The sequence below is a fragment of the Trichomonas vaginalis genome, chromosome III (assembly GCF_026262505.1).
Source record: "Trichomonas vaginalis G3 chromosome III, whole genome shotgun sequence".
Taxonomy (NCBI): Eukaryota; Parabasalia; order Trichomonadida; family Trichomonadidae; genus Trichomonas; species Trichomonas vaginalis.
The window spans coordinates 18,039,939-18,058,022 of NC_067205.1; the positions used below are offsets into that span (position 1 = coordinate 18,039,939).

At 28.9% G+C, this 18,084-nt stretch overlaps 3 protein-coding genes across 3 annotated transcripts, besides 8 other annotated features; 1 reads left to right on the plus strand and 2 right to left on the minus strand.

The window, feature by feature from the left end:
* Nucleotides 1–367: part of a mobile genetic element that runs on past the window's edge.
* Nucleotides 368–3,019: 2,652 nt separating this feature from the next.
* Nucleotides 3,020–3,557, minus strand: TVAGG3_0722710 (uncharacterized protein; the record flags this gene model as incomplete). Its single annotated transcript, XM_001298904.2, has 1 exon — nucleotides 3,138–3,557. One exon carries the CDS (start codon nucleotides 3,555–3,557, stop codon nucleotides 3,138–3,140), a length of 420 nt encoding a protein of 139 aa, XP_001298905.1.
* An 822-nt stretch (nucleotides 3,558–4,379) lies between these two features.
* Nucleotides 4,380–5,155, minus strand: TVAGG3_0722720 (uncharacterized protein; the record flags this gene model as incomplete). Its single annotated transcript, XM_001298905.1, has 1 exon — nucleotides 4,439–5,155. The coding sequence occupies one exon, from the start codon at nucleotides 5,153–5,155 to the stop codon at nucleotides 4,439–4,441; it is 717 nt and encodes a 238-aa protein (XP_001298906.1).
* A 705-nt stretch (nucleotides 5,156–5,860) lies between these two features.
* Nucleotides 5,861–7,466, plus strand: TVAGG3_0722730 (uncharacterized protein; the record flags this gene model as incomplete). Its single annotated transcript, XM_001298906.1, has 1 exon — nucleotides 5,924–7,180. One exon carries the CDS (start codon nucleotides 5,924–5,926, stop codon nucleotides 7,178–7,180), a length of 1,257 nt encoding a protein of 418 aa, XP_001298907.1.
* A 281-nt stretch (nucleotides 7,467–7,747) lies between these two features.
* Nucleotides 7,748–7,954: a mobile genetic element.
* Nucleotides 7,955–10,953: 2,999 nt separating this feature from the next.
* Nucleotides 10,954–12,021: a mobile genetic element.
* Nucleotides 12,022–14,225: a mobile genetic element.
* Nucleotides 14,226–14,708: a mobile genetic element.
* A 152-nt stretch (nucleotides 14,709–14,860) lies between these two features.
* Nucleotides 14,861–16,039: a mobile genetic element.
* A 524-nt stretch (nucleotides 16,040–16,563) lies between these two features.
* Nucleotides 16,564–17,059: a mobile genetic element.
* A 971-nt stretch (nucleotides 17,060–18,030) lies between these two features.
* Nucleotides 18,031–18,084: part of a mobile genetic element that runs on past the window's edge.

An 18,084-nucleotide genomic window follows, 5' to 3' on the forward strand; every position in this document is an offset into this window, starting at 1 on the left:
AAACCCTATTAAAATATATGAACATTTTCAACATTTTAATGTTTTTATTTAAAAATTTGTTGGAATATGAGCTTCAAACAATTATTATGTAAATAAAAATAATTAAATATATGTATTTATTCGTATTACAACCGTAGTAAGTCGATTCTTCCTTTCTTCTACTGAGGTTTGAATTTGATTTCGAATTGTAAAGAGATTCAAAGGGAAAATACTAGCGGATAAAAACTACCTCCATGAAAGGGTCATAATGGAGTCAAGTTGTATTTTTTGATATTTTTTGCTTTTCGAGCCTAAATAGGTAGCCAAGATAATGCCTAAAAATAAGGTTCTAAATTCTGAAGTTTACATGATCCTCTCGTGTGCACCCTTAAGTCTCGACCAAATATTTTGAGTATTTCAGAAATATTTTTGCTTTTTTTTTCTTCAAAAATGTAATTTAATAGTATATACGAAGCTTGAAAAAGTGATAAAATTACTATAAGGTTAAAATTGAACGAAGTACGTTAATGATGAAAATAATTTCAATGATTAACAGTAAAAAGGTATATTATTATAGTGAATACAAAATCCAAAATACTCAATAAAAAGTTTTATGTAATTTATTAGAAACAATTATGTTTAAAGTTCAATTTCGGAATCCGATAGATATAAACAAAATAAAGAATTTCATTCTAAAATATAATGGATTCTAGAAATTTACGTTCCAAAATTCGATTGTTTTGGCATTTTTAGAACCCTAAATTATTGAATCTAAAACCTTCTGTTTAATAACCATTTTAACATCAGAACGGCTTGGATTTATCTACAAATTCGTTTTATATCATCATTAATTGAAAATGTAATAAACAGTGTTACTTGAAAACATCAAGTATCTGCATTTAATCATGTCATTGTGTTTCTGTTAAAATCAAATTAATTAGAAGTGCATCAACTCTAACCATCATATCTAAGCAAAGTTTGTTTCAACATTTAATATTCATCCATAGAGCACCTTAATAATGCAGTTGTACACATATATTGCCTCATAATTTTCTGGATCATTAGATCAAATTTCATATAATACTTCAATATCTACCTGTTTATATATTGAATAATGCATATAAATAGATAGAAAAGGACAAGCACTAACTTTGATTATCGATATTTGATATTTCCTGAAAATAATATCCCTATATTAAGGAATAATAATTCTACAAAGTTTGATTATAATAATATATTTTCTCAGAATAGCACCCTGTGTAGATAAATATTGTTTATTATTTAGAATTTGGAATTATAAAAATTTATTTATGCATAAAAACATTTTCAACAAGTTCAAAATACTATATTAGCACTGTTGAGCGTTATATTGTCAAAAACTTAATCAAATGACCAAGATAATTTATGGTAAATATACAATTTGCTCAGTAATTATTTTTTTGGAAAAATTCGACTTATATAATCCATGTTGTGAAGAGTGTATGCCAAAATTATAGCCTCAATGCTTTTAACATTATAATGATAGATTTTAGCAATTGTGATGGATCTTATATGGTGTAAAGTGAATATTATTGTAAATTATTTCTGGTTATGAACTGATAAAAGGAAAAAACTATTCATCCACTAAATTGAAATTCAAAAATTCAATTTCAAGGACTATTATTAAAGACTAGTAAACATAGTTTGATTCTGAAATCATTCTTTGCCTATAAAAAGTTCTTTCAAGAAGGTTTCTCTATGAAAGTTCACATTCCCATTCACAATAAAAATATTGCACTTTTCTAATTTGCCGTGTCAAATGTCAGGCGGGAGGCTATCAACTAATTAAAGATTATATAATGTTATTATATAATGAAATAAAAATACGATAGAATGTCAGGCGAAAATGAGGGGAAAAGTGCGAAAAAGTGGCTTTTCAGTTTACAATTTTTAGTTGATACACCTCTAATTAATTCCATTTTATAGTCCTCCCAAAATCTCAGTAGTGAGGGCCCCTCAATATAAAATGTAAACCTCTGTGTATTGAATTGGGATTTGTAAACCTCACTACTCTAATTTTGATTGAGAGGGCAAGGCTCTGGACGCTTAATTTGAGGGCTTTTTTTTCTATGAGATTAAGAAAAGTTTTAAGTTGAAGATTTTTACTATCTATATACAAGACAAAGAATAATAATAAATGGTTTTTTTGGAAAAAAGACGATAGGAATTATCAATTAAATCCAATTGATTTTGGGTCGAAATTAAGGAATACATACTAGCTTCCATGTAGTATCCTCTGTTCGAAATGAAATTTTGTAATTTGGAAAAAAATCCAAAATAAAATTTTGATTTGGAAGAATTTTGAGCTTTGTTACTAGAGATTCAGATTTGTAGTCCCAAAACAATGTGACCATACAAATAATGGAAACATCCAGCAGGAAATGATTTGAATTTGATGGCGAATTAAGAAATTCTACTTGACCTTTTAACGCAAATGGAAAAGCATCCATTTTCTGCTAGTTTGGGTTTGCTTTTCGGCTTGTGAATTCATTTATCCATCATACCACGAAAATAATAAACGAGCATTTTTTGTTCAGAAAATTGAAATTGCATTGTTTCATCAGAATTGATGCAGTAACTAACTGTAATATATCAAAATTCATTAAAATGTCTTGATTTTGAGTTTCAAAATATTAATGATTAAAAATGTGACCCAAATTGCAAATTTTTAATAAAACCAAGCAATCCATGATGCATACTGTTATAAATCCATGAGAAAGACAGGACTAACAAAATTAGATGTTTACATTTATTCAATATTCAAAATGTTTATTTTGAATTATCAATATAATTAAATCATATCGCATTTCATGCACGTTTTTTCTCTCAAAAAATTGAATTGCTATTCAACTGCGATTTTGAGATGACTATATTTCCAATGCATAATTATTAATTAAAAATATTTCAACACTATATGAAATTATTATATTCAGATACAATGGTTAAACTGAATATTCTTTTATAATTTTTTAGCATTACAGTTTTTACTGATGTATATTCCCTTTTGAAAAACACATCTATGTAAAAGCATTTTTATAAACGAAAGCCTTTATTCAACTCTTAACTGATTAAAATTGATCAAATTGACCAAAAATCAGTTAAATTCTGTATGGGATAAGTTAATGAACCTTTAATAATGATTTGATATCTGTTAAATCGACTATCGAACAATGATAATTTTGCGATTGAACACAATGTAGATGATCTCTGCAACCTGAATCAGGAAGGTATTTTTCAATATAGTTCCAATTTTCAGCGAACCAGCAGAATAGTGCCTTCCTATTTCTTGTTGCCAATCTATCAATATTCAATCCAAGTTGATCACAAAGCTTATTAGCATGCTTGAGGAGAGAGTATGCTGTTAAATGCATTCCATATATATTTTGAAGTCTTGAAATGACACTATCTAACTTAGGTCCGGCTTTTTGAACTCTTTCGATTACCTTTTCGTAATCTTTTATTGCCTGTGCAGTTGTTCTCTTTGATATCTTCAAAGGATTAACAGTTGTTTCAATGGGAGATCTCATGAAAGGTATCATTATAATAAATGAAGCTCATATATTCAATTTTTGAAATATCTGAATTTTGAATGTAGAATAATATATCCTCCTTTTTTTATTTTTGGATAAACAGAATAGAAATTAAATTTAAAATACATATGGTCCAATTCGCAAAAAATTGAATATTTTATCATTCCAACGTATTCATTTTGAAGATATGGAATCATGATTGCAAATAAAACAATATAATTTTTATAGGTATTCATATTTTGAATTCATCTAAAAGTCTTATCAAAAATAAATCCTATATTCAATTAAATAAAAATAAATTGACCATTGTTTTGCCTGTCAAAGGGTCAAGGTTTACAACGTGTCACTTTTTGGTTTACGTGGCAATTTAATAAAAAATTAAGTTTTTTATTTTGTATTTTTATTAATAATATAAAAATGAAACCAAAGGCTGTGAGGCACAAATATATTATCAGTGCCTCACAGCCTTTGGTTTCTTACCAAAAACGAGAAAACTTGCTCGACATTCTTTCTCATTTCGAGCAAGTTTTCTCGTTTTTGGCAGGGACTTGTTCCTTATGAGGTATATAGTATGAATATATACCTCATAAGGAACAAATCCTTAAATAAACATACAAAATCCATAGAACAACAAAAAAATGTCACGTAAACCAAAAAGTAACACGTTGTAAACCTTGACCCTTTGACAGGCAAAACACCATAGATACAATTGAACTTTTTATAATGTCCTTGATAATTTAGACATAGTTAAAACAATTATTAAATCGTAGTTTTTGAAATGTCTTTTGAATCAGATTATTTAAGATTATATTTAAGTAAAAGTACTCATAGCCACTATCGAAGACTTTTCATAAAAAATATAATCTGGATTCATTCAAAATTCAAATATTTTACAGTAAAAAAACAAACAATGCTACTCCAAATAAGATAAAACAAACCATTGAGTAGTTTAAAATATAAAATGCCACTCGTGGTCTCTTTGGCTTAATAAAACAATATAACAGAATTCCTAAAAATGGCAAAAGCGTAACAATTGCATAAAATATTATATCTGAAGCTAACATGTTTTCGTTCGAAAAACATGATAATTCTAAATTGCGTAGTGGACGATTACTTTCTGAATAAGGATTTGGTAAATTTGTGTCATTTGCATAGTTTTCTGCGTTTGATGAAGCATTTGAAATAACTAAAGCATTATTTAGCTCTTCAATTTCGATGTTATTGTTTTCTTGATCTTTCTGAATTTGTTCAGGATCAGGAACAGTAGCATATTCATTTTGATCATTGAGGATATTATTTGGTGCTGGAATAATCTTGATATTTCCTTCTATATTAATATTATTTTCTGTATTTGTATGTGTTTCATCATAAGGATTGATATCATCTCTATTTTCGTAGAAATGATTCAACAATCTGTAAAAATATCTTATAAAAATACCGGGATAATATGTTATTACATTATATGACGAAAATTGAGAATATCCAATATCATTGTCTAGACTTTCATCTATCTGGTCTTGTGTAGGATTAACAATCATTCTTAAGGACTCAATATCCAATTCCACATCTGAATATTTTCGATTCGGTGGGGATGCATCTGGACACATTTTTATTTTAACGATAATGGGAAAAATTTTCTATCAATCTAATTTTATTTCTGACAAGACTAGACATTTTGGATGTTAATGCCAAATAAAAACTTTTGAATTTCGATTTTTTGTGAACTTTACGAGATTTTTATTCAATTTCGCTCAGCCAATTAGGTATTGAAATTGAATTGTATCTTTCAAATCGATCGGTTTAATATTTAACATGATCACTTCAACACATGCATTATTTCATCGATCAGAACAGACAACTTATGGAAATATTATTCAATTTTTCTTTCAAAGGAGAAAAACCAAAAAACAAAGCCATTGAGTTAATTTAAAATAAACACTTTGCATACAACGACCTTTTGTGCATATCTTTCTATCTGATGGTCACTAAATCATCTCTAAAATTATATTCTTAATTTGGCTGGATCCAATTTCATTACAATTATTCATTTTACAAAGAGTACTGTTGCACTATTTTTCTTTATCAATTGTTAAATCTTTATTTTCATCCAATCGATTTTTTTTTTATTTTTTTATAGTGTTTTTAGCGATTTTTTAATATGATAAGCTTGTAATCAAGGCACTGCATTTAGCGAAATAGGTAACTTGTCAATTGCCAAGTTACGGAATTCACACAAAATTGAATAAAAAATGATATTTATTAAATTTAATATCTTTTATATAAGCCTAAAATTTTTAATGAATGGCCAATCGTTGGCTTTCAAAAATTGATATGTTCATCGATTTTTTCAGGATTGGTCACATCATTTTTCATCAATGCTCGGTCAAAGAAAGATAAATGGATGGGGAAAAACTTTCTTTAATGGAAAGGCATATATACAGTTTGGATTAAAGTTCAATAATTCAAATGATCTCAAGATTGCAATTGAAAAAATTAAAAAATGCACTGCTGGATTCTATCATTCGACAGATGGCGATAATATGTATAGATTTAAAGATGATCCAATTGTTTATAAGCTTCCAAATAACATAACAAATCTTACTGATCTATGCAATTATATGTATCAGAATCATACAAGGCCATTAGATCAAACACTTGCATCCATTGGTGCCAACAATGATTCTCTCGTCCTTAACATTAATAACATGGCATGCGACGGTGGCTATATTAAGAATTTATTTGAATATTTGAAAACTGACAAAATAATTGATAAAATACCATCAATTATTCCTCTTGATGAAGTATTCAAGAATGAGATCGAAAGCTATAAAGGTGAATTGCCTCCTGTTCCTCCATTTGACTTTGATGTTACAAGAGTATTTCCGAAACATAAAGAAGATTTACATTACACAGGCACAACAAAAATGGTTGATTTGCAATCAAATGAAAAGGAATTTATGACATATAAACTCAATGGAAGGATAAAGAACTTAACAGACTATTATTGGGCAAATTATATATTAGGATTGTCTGCTTATAACAATAAATTTGATAAAGCTGGCGTAATAACTTGTATCAACGCACGCCAATTCCTCAAAAAAGACAGTATTGATTATGCAAACAACTTCTCACAGATAAGAGTCAGAGCTCCACATATCACAGTTGATGATACAGTTGGAGAACTCATGAAACAAATGAGAAATGATTTCAATGAAAGAGTTAAAAGAGGAGAGATGTGGGCTGGTTTAAAAGCAATGAAAATCAGTCATTTGAACCCAGCACAAACTGAGAAACCAAATGAAAAAGATATCGGATGCTCAGGCGATCTTTCTTTAATTGGAACATTTGACCTTGAGAACAAGTTTAAAGATGTTTGGGTCAATTTCCATATGAGTGAAAATGAATTAAAACACTTCACTGGTTATCTTTCATTTTCAGTCATCAGAAATGGTGTAAATACTATTTATGGAAAGTTCAGAACAGGAACAAACTATTTCTCTGAAAAAGACGCAGAAATTGTTGGAAATTCAATCCAATATGGCATGAAAACAATTCATCCTCAAATGAAGATCGCAGAAGCATTAGATATTCTTAAGGATTATCAAAAGAAAAAAGAAATTTTCCTTGAATAAAAAATAGTAATTTAATTATAATAAAATCGCATTATTGCATATGCTTTTTAATTATGTATTGATAGGACTCGTGCGAAAATTCAGTATATATATGAATAAATCATTGATCAATTTTTTCGGAAAATTATTTCTTTGGTTTTGATAAAATTTAAAGAATCAAATGAATGTTGAAACATAAGCTTTGAATTTGGATTGCTCTATTGACATATATCACAACTGTGTAATTCTCATTTGAACATCCAGTGAATTCATTAGAAAACGATTGTTTAAAATCACACACATAAATTTATTAATATGGAGTACAATAATATGAAGTAAATATTCAAAATTTAGAAAAAAATAGTAAAAATGTAATATAAATTCAAATATTAGTGATTTTTCCTTATAAATTTTACAATCAAGTTTATTCTTTCTTGAAATCTTCAGTTTCAAACTCGTTGTTGAATAATTTTTCCCAAACTCTAACATGGTAGTTGCCATTTGAAGTTTGGATCTTTCCATCCCACATTGTGCCTGCAACAACTTGAGAAGACATCTCTAATACTTTAACAAACTTGAGATCGAGAGGTTATCGATTTTGTAATTTAATCGTCGTCGTTATCGATTTTGTAATTTAATCGTTATCGTCTTTTTCTAAACGTGCATTTTTACATTAAAAGCAATGCAACTCCAAAATTAATTGGTATTTAGACTTTAATTAGGTGCAGACAAACGAAATGCAGTCCAAATATTTTGGTGATATATGAATTACATAAATTTAAGGAAATTGAAATTATATCTTTTTAAATTTTTAGGAAAACAGATTTATAGAATTGTTTAATTCGTCAAAATAATGCAGACTTAGGTCAAATTTTCCAAATTTAATCATTTGCAAGACTTTCAAGCGACTTCAAAATGTCGAAATATAAGTCCAAAAATAAAATTACGATTACAGTCTATCCTCAATTATTATCACGCTAATTATTGAGTGACCCATGCGTTCGTATGTATGTAATACCTTTTAAAAAGGAGATGAGAGAGATAAACGACATTTACAATTTAAATCTGATGTATTTACTTGTTACATTTACAAATGTAAATGTTTCTCGTAATGTTTACATTTTGTAAGTATAACGAATAAAAATGACGCACTTTTTTTACAAAGTCAAATTATGCGAGACAACTTTACTTGTTACATTTACAAATGTAAATGTTTCTCGTAATGTTTACATTTTGTAAGTATAACGAATAAAAATGACGCACTTTTTTTACAAAGTCAAATTATTGTTCGATTTTTGCAGCTTGTAAACGATTAATTGTATAAAGCAATTGATATTAGCACGACATAACTGAATAATTCTAATATTGAAATCAAAAGCCCTTAAAATATCATGATATTTTAATTTCATAACAAATCTAGGAGACTATTTGATGAAAACATATCCGATGTGGTTTTGTTGTATTATATAACTTGTTATTGACTTCTTAGCTTTCCAAATTTTTTTCGATAATGAGAAAACGAATGAAAAATCAACATTTGGTCCATTTAAAATTTGATTTGTTTACATTTTTTTTACTTTTTGAATTTCAATTTATATTTTCCTCAAGAAATACTTTAGATTTTAAGAAACTAAATCATATAATCTACTAAGAAAATATATTAAATCCTATAATACTCAAAGTTTTGTGATAAATCCGATCTTTTTTATTTTACTTTTATTATGTTTTTGCAAACTTAAGGTCCTCACTAGGTAAAACATAATACTCTTTGAAGTTAAGTATTTTCACAAAGAGAGGACCAACAATATCAAAAGATTGAATAAAGATTTGTATTATTTTATTTATTTTTAAGAACATGTTTAAGAACCCTCATTATCTCCACGAATATTGCATATTTTTCTATTCTAAGACCACCAAAATTACGTTTTAATATAGAAAATAACATATTTATGTGATGCTAAAGTCGAAGTCCTTAAAAAATTAGTGTTAAACATCCATTTATTACAAAATTGAAGAAATATATGTAAAATATAACACATAATTTAGTTATTTGACTCAATTATTAGTTATGCAATATCAGTTGTGTTTATATCTGCGTTATATCACGAGATGCATTGAATTGTCATAATTAGATCACCGTAAATCTTATCAATTTTTGATACACTTCCGGTGAAAAATTTAGCCTTGACAATAGGATGAAATATATTGTAAAAAAATAAATTTTAGATTTTGAAGTTTATCATTTCGAATAATGAAATATAAACAATACAAATTTTCTGTCGTTTCGAGATTCATAAATGATCGGAATCTTCCAGCTCCGACTGAAATAGAACTTTCGGAAGCTAATTTTCAAGACGAATCTTCTTTATTAAGATTTATTTTGGATATCCCTAAGGATTTAAGCTTTTCCATTGACTCATATTCAATGAATCTTTTGATACATTTCATTATCGAGCAATCTACACAAAATGAAACAATATTAAAATTCACAATTCAAAATATCACTTCTTCGAATATCTTTCAAATAGATTTGATACTACTGGAAAATTTATTCGAATATTTATCGCATTATATTAACCAGATTTTTTTCATTTTTTCATTAAAATTAATTCATTTTAAAGCTTTAGATAACATACAATACCTTTATTTATCAACATTTTCCGATCAATATGATGAGATATTACGTTTCATAAGCAGCAGTGACAATTCTCTCTATATCATCGATACATTTATTGCTTTGATTAAAAACAATATTCTTGACGTTGAATTCTTCCAAAACGCAGTTTTACTCAAGAAAGAAATTTTTTCTAGTATTATTGAGTACGAAAATCAATATTCAACTTATGCAATTGCAAATTTCTTTACAAAATTATTAAAATATTACCCAGGATATGCAACTGCTCTTCCATGTTCGGATATACTAATATCAAATTATTTCAACTTTTTTAATGACGTGAATTCAATTATAAATAACGAAGATTTTGTTTATCTTCTCAAATTTATAGTTTTATTTTATAAAGCAGTCGATATAACATCTGAGATGGCTTTAGAATTCATAAAAACACTTGAAATTCTGCGAAGTCTTTCTCCTCACTATTCATTTACAGAGTATGTAGTTCAGGGGTATTATTGTGTACTTCCTCTTATACCCATGCAAATTTCATCTACCGATTTTTTAAATTCACATGAATTTTTAATTAATTATGCAATTGAGAATTCAAATCTTCACAAATATTTGAAATTATATTCCAGATGTTTCCGCAGATTTGATAGCGATGAAATATTCAAAAATGTTTTTCATATCTTAAACCTTGTAGAAGTTACAACAGAATATTTATCAGAAAATCAGGATCTTTCTGAGAAACAGATCTTTATTTGCAACGATATCCTAACGAGGGTTAATTTAATTTTTATTTTTTATTTCAAGTTTGAGTAAACTTTCAAGATAATCTATATAAGCCTTTTGATGTTCTTCATCTAGATTCTTGTTTAATATGTGATGAATTTGATTTTTTTTTGAAAATTCAAGATAAAATTCTTTTTTATCTTGATCAACAACATGAACAATTCGAGTACAGCGTAACATTTCATCAATATTTTCTGTTTTCTTCGTTTCTAGATATTTTTCAAATATTTCTTGCGGAATCTCATTTTGATATACCCATTTATTTTTTTCCGGATGCTGATCTTTGTACTTAACGAAATATTGCTTGACTATTCGCTCAGAAACAACATATTCGATCTCTTTTCTCTTTCTCATTGAATATTTGTGACACTTTTGAATTCAATCAAATCAAAAATATTTGAAATTGCTAGAATTTTTTTCTTTCTCATGAATATTTGAAATGACTCAAAAGGAAAACTCGTTCGATTCAATTCAATTTTGAATCAGAATTTTTTAAGGACCAATAAATCAAATTATGTTAAGAAAATCTTTTTTTAACTCAGAGTATCAAAAGTACGTTAAACCTTCAATTTTATCTCATGTCGGAAAGCGAACCGACAATAGTGGAAGAGAATCAAACTATATCAGTATCCATCCAAGCTATTGTTGATGAAGAAAAAGGAGATGGAGCTGATATGCTGGATTTAATTCAAAATGAATTGAATTCCGTAAAAAATTGAAATATAGAATGGAAATACCTGAAAATCCCCAATTCCAATTCTCAAGGAAAGATATAGCAAATTAAAATTTACAGATCCTACAGAAGCTGCTATATTTATTGCAAAAGATTCATATAATTCTTTTTATCCATTAAATTTTGAGCAAGGAAAAAAGTTTCGTTGTCCTAACTGCCAATTTTGCATGGAGCTTGTAAAGACTCATGAAAATGGTCAACTTTTCTTCATTCCAGTAATTAAACACGAGCATAGAGCAAAGCAATGCAAGCCGAGTAACAATATACCAAAAATTCTTAAGTTGCAAGCAGGAAAAAAAGTCTATGAATTAGCAAATTCTGATAATGTTCCTCAATGCAAAGAAATTTTTGCAAAAGAATTGAATATTCCCAATGCAACTTATACGATGTTCCATAATATAGTAAATAAACTTAAAGGAACCACAAAGGGGATAGAATTCAATCTTACAATTATTTCTCAACAATTTTTTCAATCATAAACAAAATCGAACAAGGATTCTGCGAAATGATTTTAGTTAAAGAAGTTAACAATGAAATTGAATTGCATACATTTAAGAAAGGTGATGAATTACCTGAAAATTCAAAAGACTTTCAAATTTATTCATTTATTGTAATTCCTCCAATAACTCATTTTTACATGCAAACACAAGCTTTTTGCGGAATAATTCAAATTGATGGAACGTTTTTATTTTGTATTAAAAAAGGAAACTTACTCATTATTGGGAGTATATAAGAATTTCCGAAAAAGTGACACCCAAAAAGTGACACTTTCAATAGGGAGTAACACTTAAAAAGTGACAATTTAAAATTCACAATAAATAAAAATAATAAATTTTTTAGTCTATTAAATTATTCTTTTCTTTGAAATCCTCTAAAAATTCTTCGAAATGTTCTAAATATAATCTGGAGAATTATAACAAAATTCATTAATTTCTAACATATACGTATCTAACAATTCATTTGGAATTTCAAACGATCTTAAATATGTAATTGAATTTTGTATCTTCTCATTTATTTGAGAAAGTTTTTCTTCAGCATTTTCCAATAAAAATCTTAATGGATTCAAATTGGCTTCTTGATTCTGAACAAAATTTAATACTTGGTATAAACGTGATTGAACTTCTTTTCAATTTTGTTTTTATAATCTGTCAATCGAGGCTCGCGAATTCTAATTGAAGGAATAAAACCTGTTTGAAGTAAATCGTTTTTAATACGATAAAAGTAATTGGGTGCAACTTCTTCTAAAAGATTTTTGACAAAAACATCAATTCTTTGATTTTTAACGCAGCCAAAATCGTGATATTTTATCTTTTTAAATAAAGATTCAGAAACGTTATTCACAACGGTTAATTCATTTGGTCTGGCAGCGGCTATCCACATCATAGCCAACAATTCCTTATACAAAATTCAAAAACTTGGGTGCAATCAGAACTGATTGCACCCAAGTTTTTGAACTTTCTTGAGGGAATTAAAGGGTGAGAGATTTATAGTCTATCTATATATCTCCCGCCCTCTAATTCCCTCCCTGACAGCGGGAAACTTTGTCTGAATGTTAAACTATTCAGACAAAGTTTCCCACTGTTTGCGAAGGAATTGTTGGCTATGATGTACTGATTCATGATCAGTACATCATAGCCAACAATTCCTTATATAAAGTTCAAAAACTTGGGTGCAATCAGAACTGATTGCACCCAAGTTTTTGAACTTTCTTGAGGGAATTAAAGGGTGAGAGATTTATAGTCTATCTATATATCTCCCGCCCTCTAATTCCCTCCCTGACAGCGGGAAACTTTGTCTGAATGTTAAACTATTCAGACAAAGTTTCCACTGTTTGCGAAGGAATTGTTGGCTATGATGTACTGATTCATGATCAGTACATCATAGCCAACAATTCCTTATATAAAGTTCAAAAACTTGGGTGCAATCAGAACTGATTGCACCCAAGTTTTTGAACTTTCTCGAGGGAATGAAAGGGTAAGAGGTATACATTATGAATATATACCTCTTACCCTTCCATTCCCTCTCTGACAGCGGGAAACTTTGTCTGAATGTTAAACTATTCAGACAAAGTTTCCCGCTGTCAGCGAAAGAATTGTTCCATCTGGTGCATAGAGTGTGAATCTATGCACCAAATGGAGCAAGTCCCTCGCGAAATTGCCAAACTTGCGTCGCATTTCAAAGATTGCGACCCAAATTTTGGCGATTTCTAGTAGAGATGGAGTATTTTGAGTCACTGACCTATATGCAGTGGCTCAAAGGACTCCATCTCTACTTTGAAGCAAGGAAACTTTCCTCGAAATTTTGATAATTTGAAGAAAGTTTTCAAGCAATTAACAAAGGATTACTCGCTATGAGGTAAAAATTCTAGATTTTCACCTCATAGCGAGAGCTTCCCTTTCATTGCTTGAAAACTTTCCCCAGCTTCAAATTTGGGGAAAGGGCTGTAAAGTCGACTCCGATACCAGCAGGTACCAGAGTATTTAAAAGAGAAGCCCTCGTACGAGTTTCTATGAAGACCTTCTCATTCAAGAAGATCTTAATAGAAAATCGTACGAGGGCATTGGAAACTCGCGTCTGGTACATGTTGGTACCAGAGTGTTTGAGATTTGAAGACTCTGGTACTAACATGTACCAGAATTTATGATGAATTTAAGATGACCATTATAAATGGTAGCGGTTTGTTTCAAAAAAATTTAGATGAGATTTGCATAGATATAGAATTATAATTTATACATTGAAAAAATATATAAAAATATAATTTGGAGATATTATGTAATAATATTTTAAATATTTGAATTTGAGGTATAATTTTATAGTAAAATATATTATAAAGAGTATTATAAAATATTGTAAAATAATATAAGTAATAAAATTGAGACCCCTCCCTGTTTTGATGTTTTGTCACTTTTTCGTAATTCTTATGTTTCTAACAATAAGGATATGCTCACTAAATTGAAATCTTTTATTCCACCAAGCAGATTCAAGAATATTTATTCCGATCAAGGTCCGGCAATTATAGCTGCTGTTAGAGAATCAGGCTTTTCTTGCGATCATAAATTTTGCTTACGTCATTTTGCAACAAAAAGGGAATACATCAATGTCTATTCCGAAATTGTTGAAGTCGCTTACGCAGACCATCCTCAAAAACGAATTGACTTGATTAAAAAGTTAGAAACTCGTTTACAAGAGGAATATCCAAACCGCGAAAATAATCAGGATCTCTTTAAGTACTTAGATAGTATTAACCCATTGAAGGATTCGCTGACTACACCGCTGGCATACTCACAACATCTCTTATTGAATCCCTTAATGCGAAATTAAAAGATAAATGGGATACATATGAACCCGCCGAACTAATTATCCGTCTCATTGAACATGAATTCAATCTTGTTAAAAATGTTTAACAGTTGTTGTAAGACGAGTTACGGAAAGTGAGGTGAACCGAAAAAGTGACACTTATTTTGGTCGGATAAATTCCCTATATATTTACTTGTCAAAAAAAACAGACTTTTTTTGCTTTAAAAAATTTATAAGTTAATTATTGAGAACGAAGGTGAAAGGAAATGGATATCTTTACCTTTCATTCCCTCGAGAAAGTTCAAAAACTTGGGTGCAATCAGTTCTGATTGCACCCAAGTTTTTGAACTTTGTATAAGGAATTGTTGGGCTATGATGCACTGATCATGAATCAGTACATCATAGCCAACAATTCCTTCGCAAACAGCGGGAAACTTTGTCTGAATAGTTTAACATTCAGACAAAGTTTCCCGCTGTCCAGAGAGGAATGGAAGGGTAAGAGGTATATATTCATAATGTATACCTCTTACCCTTTCATTCCCTCGAGAAAGTTCAAAACTTGGTGCAATCAGTTCTGATTGCACCCAAGTTTTGAACTTTGTATAAGGAATTGTTGGCTATGATGTACTGATCATGAATCAGTACATCATAGCCAACAATTCCTTCGCAAACAGCGGGAAACTTTGTCTGAATAGTTTAACATTCAGACAAAGTTTCCCGCTGTCAGAGAGGGAATGGAAGGGTAAGAGGTATATATTCATAATGTATACCTCTTACCCTTTCATTCCCTCGAGAAAGTTCAAAACTTGGGTGCAATCAGTTCTGATTGCACCCAAGTTTTTGAACTTTGTATAAGGAATTGTTGGCTATGATGTACTGATCATGAATCAGTACATCATAGCCAACAATTCCTTCGCAAACAGCGGGAAATTTGTCTGAATAGTTAACATTCAGACAAGTTTCCCGCTGTCAGAGAGGGAATGGAAGGGTAAGAGGTATATATTCATAATGTATACCTCTTACCCTTTCATTCCCTCGAGAAAGTTCAAAAACTTGGGTGCAATCAGTTCTGATTGCACCAAGTTTTGAACTTTGTATAAGGAATTGTTGGCTATGATGTACTGATCATGAATCATACATCATAGCCAACAATTCCTTCGCAAACAGCGGGAAACTTTGTCTGAATAGTTTAACATTCAGACAAAGTTTCCCGCTGTCAGAGAGGGAATGGAAGGGTAAGAGGTATATATTCATAATGTATACCCTTACCCTTTCATTCCCTCGAGAAAGTTCAAAAACTGGGTGCAATCAGTTCTGATTGCACCAAGTTTTTGAACTTTGTATAAGGAATTGTTGGCTATGATGTACTGATCATGAATCAGTACATCATAGCCAACAATTCCTTCGCAAACAGCGGGAAACTTTGTCTGAATAGTTTAACATTTTGGAGAACGGTTTCGACGTTAATACCGCTTTGAATAGTTTAACATTTTGGAGAACTTATACAAGTTCAAAACTTTGTCTGAAGAATTCTTCCATCTGTTAAAGGGACATTTTGGAGAACGGTTTCGACGTTAATACCGCTTTGAATTTGTTGATTAGCTTGATTTAACCATTCTAAATCAATTAAATCGAAGATTCTACCACTCATTGGAAAATTATAAGTTTTGAAAAAACCGTAAATCATTATTGAATCTAAAAATATTTATGTACAAAAGTCGGTATATATTCTATAATTATTTAAAATAATGAAAAAGTTGATTTGTGAATCATTGAAATATTAATGCTGTTATATATATATCAGATGATATAAGATGATTTTTTAAATAAAAAATAAAATTTAATTTTTAATTGTTAAAATAAGAATAGCTTGACAAGTAATTTAAGTTTTGCTTTGTAAAGTTATTTGGTTGGCAAATGCATTGTGTCACTTTTTTGTTGAGTTCACTTTCCAATTTGTCTTATATAAGGTGATTTTAAATCAGATAATATTATCAAAAATCTAAATGAAACTTTGAAACATTCAGATATGTTTAGCTCGTATTATGATCCAATTCAATAATTATATTATGCAACTTTTGGTCGCTATACATATTGCGTAAAAATTATGTCAGATTCACAATATTCATGCACATGTAAGCACATCGAATTATACGGATTACCTTGTATTTCATGTAATCGCCGTATTGAATCACTTTTCGAACAAAAACTTCTTAAAAATTTGAATGATGCAGTTCATGCTCGCTTCAAATGTTCAGAGTTTATGACTCTGTGGAAGATTTAATGAAATTTTATGTTGACCAAGCATCTTTAAAATTCCGGAATATAATTTCAACCTGGGAGAGATTGAAAAATTAAGGGAAAAGGACTAGGATAAAGCATTTTACGAAAAGTGATGCTGTGTTAGTTATTTATTTACTTTTTTAATATTTTTTAAAAAATAAAAGAAAATTCAAATAATTTTATCTCCCATGATATATCGACCATGAGTACTAATGTGGCTATAATTAGAGATTGCAACTCTATTATGATCATAGTCCGTGATATACAAAAGATTCAAATTTTGAAAGAATTAAATTAATAAAATCCCGGTGAAAAAAATAAAAACAGCTTCTAAAAGTATAGTTATCTTAAAATACGAACTTTAACACAAGTTTTTGATCCAATAGAAAATTGAATTCTTTGAATAAATAAAATATTTTATGTATTAACATATTAATTTCCTAATTATTTTTCTTCTGGGAAAATTTTTGAATTCGAATAGAAAATTCAATAAATTGAAATTGGGTTGAAAGAATTCTCCATATTAACTTGTCATATATTTCAGATCATATAAATTAAGTTAATTAAATTTTTTAAAAACCTTAATAGGATAAAAAAAGAATTTACACTCTCTCACTTTGAAAACGTAGAAAATGCCAATCTATTGGTATACATTTTAGTTTTGTTAAGTTTACAAAACGATTACTCTAGATTTTAAAGATTTATCAAGAATTTAGAGAATATCCTTCTCAAAACAACTTCAATAGCGAAGGATTAGTATTGAATCGGATTTGTAACATAATTATAGTACATTACAATACAATTTCTCCGACTTTTAAATATTTTTGAAATATTTACAAAATATGCTCTTTCTATCATCGATACTTTAATACAGAGCAAATTTAGTAAATGTCATCACGTTATTTTTTCATAAATCGTTTTCGAACTTTTGAAATATTTATTTTAAACCAGTTTTCTACATTTAATATGTGAATTATATCAAAAGTAGATGGGCGATACTTGTAAATCTATTTAAACTATTAGTTTGCTATTATTGAAGAACTTTATAATTTTTTTTTCTTATGTATGGAATTAAAGATAATTTTGCCGATTCCAACTGGTTTTTCTATATGAGTTAAATATGCCAAGTGAAATTGGACTTGCCAATATTGTAAATTGAAGTATGGACTATATATCGATTTTCATTGATTGATGAATAACTCGGAG